We start from the raw sequence: 9773 nt of genomic DNA, 5'->3' as shown, positions 1-9773 counted from the left end.
TGACTTCTCTGAGCTCGGGGACAAGATGTTGAACTGGGATATAGGTAGGGACTGACAATGCACATGCCCTTGCGAACCTAACGGCTCATTCCTAGCTGGATCACTGTACCTGCTTTCTGATATATTCTTTCAGCTCCTCCCTGGTCGTTTCCAGCTTCTCTCTCTTTGCTTCCTCCAACAGCTGCCTGGCATGCTTGAAGGGATTCTTGTAGATTATTGGCTTGTTCCTTCTCGGTCTTCTTGCGCTCTTGGATGTGCTCAGCCCTCAGCAGGCTGGCTAGCCTCGGCTTGATATCCTTCCACAGTCCTTTGAGACTTTCTTTCCCACCTGGTGTTGCTTTCATCCAGTTCCTGTGGAGGTGTCATCAATGTTGTATCAGTTGCTCAACCTAGCCTTAACACTGTTGAGCCTCAAAAATAGGTTAGATTTGAAAGAGAAAGAAACAAAAAAAACATTAGAGTTTGCCACCAAAAACATCAGTAAAGCCTGATCAGTCCTGGAACAACATTCTATGGACAGATGAGACAAAAACGTATGTACACACACATATATATAAAAATTTTAAATGCTGTAATTCCTACACCATTTACCCAATTTGGCTTTAACTATCCTCAGACCTGACTGTATCTGCATGATAAACTATCCAAGACAGCAAACAGCAAGAGGAGCAAGAAAAGCTATGGATAATATTGCCAACATATGGATCGGAGAAGCAAGCTGAGGAACATTAAAAGGTTTTCATTTATTAAGAGACATCTAAAACATCAGACAGGGTACATGAACACCTGCATACTTCAGTAAAGATTAGAATATCTTTGATCTCAAAGAGTACATTTTTCACAGACCAAATTTTTTCAGATATGAATTCAGATATCAAACATTAAGTCAGAGTGGGTCATGTTCCTCATACCCTCATGCTTAATGGACTTTGAAATGGGAGAGCTGGTTTTGTTCTCAAGCTATCTTTTTTTTTTTTTTTTTTTTTTAAACACAGGGCTGACATGAGTGGCTACACCAAACTGGCCCCATCTTAGACCACCGGTGTTTTGTATGAAAATACCAAGAGATCAGCAGCTTCTGAATTACTCAAATCAGCACATCTGGCACCCAAAACCGTGCCTCAGTCAGTCCCCGAGACCATTTTTCCCCCCACCTGCATGATTTTATGCATTGTGCTGCTGCCACATGATTGGCTGATTGGATAATTACATGAATAAGCAGGGCTACAGGTATTCCTAATAAAGTGAACATGAGTGTACATACCATCAGGTCCATAAATATTTGGATGCTGACAAAATATTATTATTATTATTATTATTTAAGGTCTACCTCAGTTTACTGGAGTTGAAATGAAATATAAATGAATACATTGCAGACTTTCAGCTTTAATTTGAAGGTTGGAACATCCAAATCAGGTGAACTGTGTACAAATTACAGGACATTTTACATGTGCTACTACCCCTTAACACCCACCCTCTTGTTCATTTTTACAGTACCAAAAGTAAATGAACAACTGGCTGCTCAGCTGTTTCACGGCCAGGTTATTTCGCTTACAAAGTGAGCAGCTAAAAGGTCTAGAGTTGATTTGAAGTGTGGCATTTGCTTTTGGACTCCTGCATTTAGAGATAACTGTTGCTGTTAACTCTTAATATAAAGTCCAAAGAGCGGTCACTGCCAGTTACCCATCTTAGACCGCCAATCATTAGTCGTCAAGCCATATTAACCTTTCGAGCTTAACCGATCCAAGTATCTGGCCAAAAATAATTAATTAATTAATGAATAAAACTTAAAAATCGGTCATTTTCTATAGCAGAACGAATCATGAGCTTGCAATTACAATGACCAGCTCAATGATACCAAGCAAATCATTTTTGGTTTAGATAGTAGGCTCGAACTTGGAAAAGAAAGTGCTGCTTTTATTTATTTTTTTAAAAATGTGATTCTGCAAAAATAATAATAATAATAATAATAATAATAATAATAATAATAATAATTTCCCAACTACAAAATATTGATTAGTGGAAAAACAGATGTCAGTTTTGGAGACGTCTATAATGATAAGCAACATGCACGACACGGTCTATTGCAGAAGTGAATGTATGCTCATTACAAGAAAGAAATATTGATTTGAATATTTTTGGGATTACACATCTGTTCAAAATATTAAAACGTACGTCAACATCTAAACAGTTACATTAGCATCAGGTTGGACAGGCTTTGACCCAAAGCAATGAAATTAGACTATTTTCAAAACAAAGCAATAGTCAGTAGGTGTAACGGTCATCCTTTCTCACTCAGGCCATCACACATGCATGAGGTTTTCTCAATTTCTCCATTTATTTGTGCTTATAAGAAAAAGCACAGATGAGGTCATTTGTTTATGTATGTCATGCTTTGGCACTGTCCGGTGTCCTGCAGGGAGGCGTTAAGCCAGCCGATATCAGGAGATTCCCCTGTCAAAGAGCATATTATACTAGGACGAAACACCAAGACGTGGCCAGGAAATATGTTTATCAATGAGGTGTGCAATCCCTGACCCCTTTTTTTTTCTTTCTTCTTTTAAAACTTTCCTTTTATTTTCTTTCTTCATCCCCCCTCCCCCTTTTCTTTTTCCTTTAACACTGACGATAGTGAACAGCTAACATTTTTACACGAGGCCAGACTGGCCTCGGATCGGCAAGAACCGACCACATCAAAAGCAGGAAGTTCCTACAACGCGACGTGATCTTTAAGGCACGATCTCACTCGGATAAATCCGTTGCTGGACCCGACATACGGACAAATTCATGCAGAGAAGCAAGCTGAGGAAAATTCAAAGGTTTTCATTTATTAAGAGACATCCAGAACGTCAGATAGGGTACATGAACACCTGCATACTTCAGTAAAGATTAGAATTTCATCCTAAAAAAATTGTCATCGTTTAAAAAATTTGACATAAACAGCACAGTCTTGGATGAGCTGCTCTTGATAAAATATTGTTTTTGAACTAATGCAGGGTACGTTGAAAAAGATCAGGCCATGTATCTCTGCCCTGGAATGTTTTTTTGTTGTTTTTTTTTTGTTTTTTTTTAGATGTTTTTTTTTTTTCCTGGTATTCCTCCATCCTAAGAATAATACATTGAAGTGAAAAAAAAAAAATCTAAATATAACAGACAAAAGCAAGTAGACTCACTGCACATATATAAGGTTTAAAAAAAAAAAAAAAAAAAGAAAAAAAAATCACTTATGGTAATAGTTCGTATGGGGGGGGACAAAACAAACAGGATAAGCACTCAAAACTGTAAAGTGTTTATGCTCTTACTAGACTAAACAAGCTATCGACACTCATGAAATGACATTTAAAAAAAAAAAAAAAAGATTTTACTGTGTTCATCTTGCAGAAACTAAATTTTACTGCTGCAGATCTGCAAGGTACGCCGCATTCAGCTTTAGTTTGTGCTAAAAATCTGTACTGATACTTATAAAATCATCGATAAAAATATTCCTCTGTTAACAATATGCCTTGAAGAGAGGGGCACCAGCATGAGTGAGAGCGCTCTGAAGGGTGGAAGGGGGGTAAAAATAAAAAAATAAATGGGAACTGGACAGGGAAAGACAGCTGATGTGAGGCAGTGGTGCTACTCAGACTTTGCTTCATCCTTATTTTCTGCTGGAGTCTCCTCGACCTGAGGAAAGGAGATGTTCATGATCACTACGCACATCTTTATTTAAACAGAAATGGTTTGTTCGTCAGGATCATCTTCCCTACCGTTATCTTAATAGAAATCATTGTCCGTGAGTGTCCTTTAGACATTTGTCTTAGAGTGTCCATCTTATATATTTTTTTTTTTATCATTTTTGTGATCTACCTCTGGGATCACTTCTTCTTCTTCTTGTATATTTTATCGAGCATATGAAATGTGCATTAATTATGGCTGACCAAAAAATAAATAAAGTCACTCATCATTTCCAGTAAGTGTAATTGATTATACAAGAAGTTTGAATTACACCATAAGAAAGTGTGGAGGACGTACAGTGCGTGTACGCCACTAATATTGGCACCCTTGATAAATATGAGCAAAGCCGGCTGTGAAAAATTCTTTGTTGTTAAAACCTTTCGATTTTTTTTTTCCAAGAAAATTCACAAAAATACTCTGCTCTCATGGATATCAAACAGTTGCGAAGAAAATTGTTAATTATAGGTGTGCAACGATTATCGGCACCCCTATGAATTCATATGAGAAAAATATATTTGAAGTATATTCCCACTGATATTTTACTTTTTTTTAGTACATCTGGGTGAATAGGAACAGGAAATTGTTCAACCATGACTTCCTGTCACAGGGGAATAAATATGAGGTAACATCCCGGCCAAATTCCCTTAATCATTCATAACAATAAGTAAGAACAAGGAATACAGCTGTGATGTGCAGCAAAAGGACTGGGATTTTTGCGGAATTTTTTTTTTTTTTTTTTAACAAAAAGATCACAATGTTAAACAACAAACACTTTTCCCTTCTTTGCTCATAGTTACAAAGGGTGCCAATATTAATGGAGGGCACTGTATGTTTATTAGAAACTCAAAGCTGGTCAGCTGGTACGTGTCCTAAAGCTATCTCTCAGATTTTTCTACATCACCCTCATATGTCCAAGTTTAAAACTAAAAACAGATGATGTCAGCAATGCAACATCCAAAACAATTAACATACGTTTATATAATCCTTATTACTATTATACGTACTACATAATAGTAACTATTTATTATTATCATCATTAAAAATTATACATAAACATGTATTATATTTACAATTTTTATGTATTATTTGGTCAATAATAGTCTTTTTTTTTTCCAGTTAAAATTAAATTGTGTAACATAACTAGTTATTTTAACTGGTTGAACATTTTTCATGAAACATGCTAAAAGTACCCATAATGCAATAATCTAAGTAACAAGCAAACAACACAACGTGTGTGATATTTGCATAATTTATCACGTTATCATTTTGTCGAATTTCCCATCTCAAGTAAAGACGCTTCCCGGCTCACTTACAACGCTAATACACCTGGTCCTGATCTGACCAGAATTAAATAAACGTCATGATCATAAGACTCCTGTTCAAACTTTTAAACCGATAAAAGCAATGTGTGTGAAGTGTACCGCGTTGCTCTTGGCGTCTCCATTTTCTGAGTGATTTTCCTCATTGGCCTCTGGCTCTGTAGACTCCTTGGCCTTCCCCTTGTTCTTTTTGTCCTCTTTCTTGTCTTTAACCACTTTGTCTTTCTGTCAGGGGGAAAAAAAAAAAAAAAAATTATATTATATATATATATATATATATATATATATATATATATATATATATATATATATATATATATATATTTGCAGAGTATTTTTCATTGTTCGGTAATTCCAAAACAGGTTGGATTCCATGAGGGGAAAAAAAAAAAAGAAACCTAGTTTAAAAAATAAATAAATAATAACCCAAACACTCACATCTTCAAGATAATTTAATACTCAGTAAATCATTCGTTTTTCAAATGCAATTTCAGACTAATTAAAGCGTTTAAGTACCCACAGACACCCCCAAACATTCACGTAGAATTAGTTTAATAGCACAGCAGTATAAGTGTACAAGATAAATAAATAGATAGGACAGAATTATCAAACTGAACTCTTCCTATCCATCATTTTATATATATATATATATATGGTGAGAACAGACAGGGGACATTCTGTGCCCCCTATGGTCACTTCTGGGTTACTGCATTTGCTGAGTAATACCAAAACACCTAATCCCTACCCAAATCCCACCTAGAGCTGACCCATGATTAGCATAGCATTTGCTAAATTTACATATAATCTTATACATCTGATATTACAGTTGACTCCGTCTTGTGATGCTGCTATTCGAACTGTTTTCACGAAAAGTAAAATCACTTGTAATAAATGCCTTCTGAGGAAGTGCAACGTTATAAACTTGTATTTACCTTAGCTGGCTTTTTTGCCTTCGGTTCAGGTTTGGGAGGAGCCGGTCTCTGGAAACGAAACGCAGTTAACTACTGAGATGGTGTTCAAATACTCAAGCAATTTCAAGAACAACAAAAACAACTGTACGTGACATAATATTTAACACATGCAAGTTATTTTGCAACAACACAACTGTTGACTTACTGCGGATAACCGTGCGGATCTTCTCTGAGGCTGAAAGGGCAGAAAGAACATAAACTCGACACGAAACAGTACCGATGACGTGATGTACGGTTCATTCGAACCACTGCGTGTAAACGTTTACAGAAAATTAACCAAATGCGAGCAGATTGTAAAACGTTTAGACGTGAAGAGTTTGTTTAGTTTGATCAAAAAAAAAAAAAAAAGTCAAACTAATGCAAGCAAAATGGGGGATTGGGGGGGGGGGGGACAGAAAAAGTTTACATACCTCTTCCTTTGCATCAGCCTCAGCACCCTGTTGCTGAAAGAAATATAGAGGGGGGGGTTAAAAAAACAACAAAAAAAAAAAACATACATCATGACCAATAAGTTAAAAAAAATGACAGATGCAATGGATATAAAAAGTTTACGAGACTGTGAAAATGTCAGGATTTTGTGATGTAAAAGAATAAAACTAAGTTAAATCATGTCAGATATTTCTCCACCTTTAATGTGAAAGTATCCAAATAAGGAAAAACAAACAATCAGAAACTTTAGAGAAACAAAGAAAAATAAAAAACACGTACAATAACCTAGTTGCATAAGTGTGCACACCCCTAAACTAATACTTTGTTGAAGCACCTTTTGATTTTATTACACCACTCAGTCTTTGTCGGTAGGAGTCTATCTTGACTGACATAGCAATATTTTCTCACTCTTCCTTGCAAAAACATTCTAGATCCATCAGTTTGTGAGGGTATCTCCTGTGCGCGGCCCGCTGGGTTCTGGCAAGGCCTTTCAAAAACATTGCTGTTAAGCCATTCCATTGTTGATTTTAATGTACGCTTTGAGTCATTGTCGTGCTGAAAGCTGAAATTCCTTTTCATCTCCAACTTACTAGCAGACACCTGTATGTTTCCACCTTGATAAAAGCCCCAGGTCTGGCTGAAGAACAGCAGACCTAAAGCATAATGCTGCCACCACCATGCTTTACTGTAGGTATGGTGGATTTTTGGTGTTTTGGAATTATTATACCTGTTGAATTTGGTCTTGTCAGACCATAACACATTTTGCCACATGGTTTGGGGTTATTTAGCTGAGCTTGGATGTTTCTTTGGTGTTTTTTTTTTTTGTGAAAACGGGCTTCCGTCTAGCCACCCTACACCATATCCCAGACATGTGAAGAATACAAGAGACTGTTGTAACATGCACAGAGTAATTAGTACTGGTCAGATATTCCTGCAGCTCCTCTAATGTTGCCGTAGGTCTCTTGGCAGCCTCCCTGGTAAGTTTTTGTCTTGCTTCTTATTTAAATTTTGAAGGGACATCCTGTGTTGGTGATGTCAGTGTAGTGCTCCATTTTCTCTACTTGTTGATGATGGCCTTCACGGTGTTCTATGGTACACCTACATGTTCTAGAAATTCTTTTATATTCCTCTCCTGATCGATACCTTTCAACGAGTGAGATACCATGCATGCTTCGTAAGCTCTTTGTGGACCATGGCTTCAGCAGTCAGATGAAACCAAGAAGATCCTACAGAAACCACTGATCTTTATTTGGGGTTAATCAGAATAATGTCAATGATGACAGCTGTTATTATTACTTTTGAACACGAGATTGAATGTGATTGGTTCATTCCCAACACAGGCACATCCCCGATTATAAAAGGGTCGGCAAACTCGTACAGCCAGGTGATTGTAACTTTTTTCGGTTGTTGTTTTCTATTTCTCCCTACACTTTTCTTCCCACGTTTTTCCCCTTAATTTTATATACTGAAATTTCGCACTGAGGGTGGAAAAAGTTCTGACATGACTTATCTTGGTTTCCCCCCCCATCACAAAAACCTGCAATTTTAACAGGGGTTGAGACCACTGCAGAAACTACACAGCATTATAATAATGGATCTTAACATTTATTAACATAATATGCTGACCACCAGCTATTTAATTGATTTTTTCGTCTTGTTAAAAACAGTATACCGATAGTAAGAACACTTTTTGTTTAGTTGACCAGTTTACACACACACACTCTCTCTCTCTCTCTCTCTCTCTCTCTCTCTCTCTCACACACACACACACACACACACACACACACACACAAATAAATCACTGCTTCAATACTTATTCATATTATTAAACAATTGACAGTGACACTGGAATTTCCTCCTCAGTCTACTAAGTCTCGTGGAGCTGTGTGAACTAAACTTGAGCTGAATCAATTTTATTTGCCGAATCAACAACAAAGCTTGAGAGTCGACTCTTAAGTTTCCAAAGCCTGGAATCGGAGAATCTTCTTTTGCGATCGACTCCCAGCCCAAGGGGGAGGGGCCGAAGCGAAAATCCAAGGCGCCATCTGCCGACAAATGTCCGCCATTGCAGCCATCTGGCAGCACGAACAAAGGGAAAAAACAACAAATATATCTTTTCGCCGCCATTAAAGTAGACCTTGGCGAGTGCAACTGAAAAGAATTTTCATGCGCCATTTTTCGAGCCCCGTTGAAGCCCATTTAGAGGTTTAACGCGATAAAAACAGCGTTTGTTCTGAGCCATTTTTTCACAGTGAACTGGAAAAGCATGGCTGCTTGAGGTTTACCAGCATGGAGCCCAAAACTAGATTTCAGACTCCACCGAGTAAGGCTGCTGGAGAACAGTACTAATGCACTCTCGAAAATAATGGAAATTTGGATCGATTTGTACCGCAGGATTTTTTCTTAAATGACTAAAATACTTAGGAAATTTTTCTATTTTGCAAACAAAGGGAATTGACCTAAAGCGAAGTCTTGTGGACATAGCTTTACAATAACCAGCGCGCTATCAATAGCCAACTCCTTCACTGATTTCAAGTAAAACTATCAACACAAACAATGGACTTACATACCTTTCTTTTGGGCATGGCGGATTCCTAAAAGGTGTCCTTAAAATGACTATAAACAAGACTTTTTGTTGAGGACTCAGAGCATATACGTGACCGTGTCCTTATCCTAAATACAGTAGTAAACACACAGGAACATTACAGCTAGTGGCTGAATGGGGGGAGGGGAGCGGCTAAGCGGTGATTGACGCCTGCTTCCACCAATCAGCACTCGGAATGGAGACTCGCGTACGAAGAAGAAGAAGAACCCAGCCGGTATTTTCCTCATACGCGCCAAAAGCTAGTTACAGCAGAGTAGGGAAGAGGAAAGTCGTTAAGTTATTCAGTTTCACTGTTTCAGTTGTAGAAAGGGTATTTTCTCCATTTATAAGTTCCCAGTCCCCTTCCATTGTATTTATATTTGAGGAAACCTACATTGTTTCGGGAACCATTCGACTGCAAAGCTTCCTATAGCTTTACACTGTGCTTTATAATTAGCCTAGGACCAAAATGGCGCCCTCCTCACCCGGTGCATTCATGCCGGTCTTTTTCTTTGGCCAAATTCACAGCGGGGAAAAAAAGACACTTACTGTGTGAGGGGTTGTGAAGACGCCTGTAGGTGGCATAATTCGCCCTCGCCGTGAAGGCATTTAAAACTAAACAAAATACAGTGAGAGCTGTGCAGAGCTCTGTATTGCATCTGTGTTATAAAACATGTACAAGCCCAATTCCGAAAAATTTGGGACAGTATGGAAAATGCAAAAAGGGTCAATTGAAAATTCAGTTCACTCTGT

The 9773-nt window shown here is 37.7% G+C and overlaps 1 protein-coding gene across 1 annotated transcript; it reads right to left on the bottom strand.

Moving 5' to 3' along the window:
- Positions 1-2803: 2803 nt before the first annotated feature.
- hmgn6 (high mobility group nucleosome binding domain 6) lies at positions 2804-9163 on the bottom strand. The gene is made up of 6 exons (XM_053631567.1): positions 9007-9163; positions 6418-6450; positions 6153-6182; positions 5969-6016; positions 5139-5261; positions 2804-3666 (listed from the first exon to the last, which is right to left on the bottom strand). The coding sequence occupies exons 1-6, from the start codon at positions 9019-9021 to the stop codon at positions 3619-3621; spliced, it is 297 nt and encodes a 98-aa protein (XP_053487542.1). The 5' UTR covers positions 9022-9163; the 3' UTR covers positions 2804-3618.
- Between the last annotated feature and the right edge of the window lie 610 nt (positions 9164-9773).

Source organism: Ictalurus furcatus, chromosome 8 (genome assembly GCF_023375685.1).
Source record: "Ictalurus furcatus strain D&B chromosome 8, Billie_1.0, whole genome shotgun sequence".
Taxonomy (NCBI): Eukaryota; Metazoa; Chordata; class Actinopteri; order Siluriformes; family Ictaluridae; genus Ictalurus; species Ictalurus furcatus.
The sequence above is the reverse complement of the archived record's forward strand: the minus strand, read 5'-3'. Positions and strand labels throughout refer to the sequence as shown.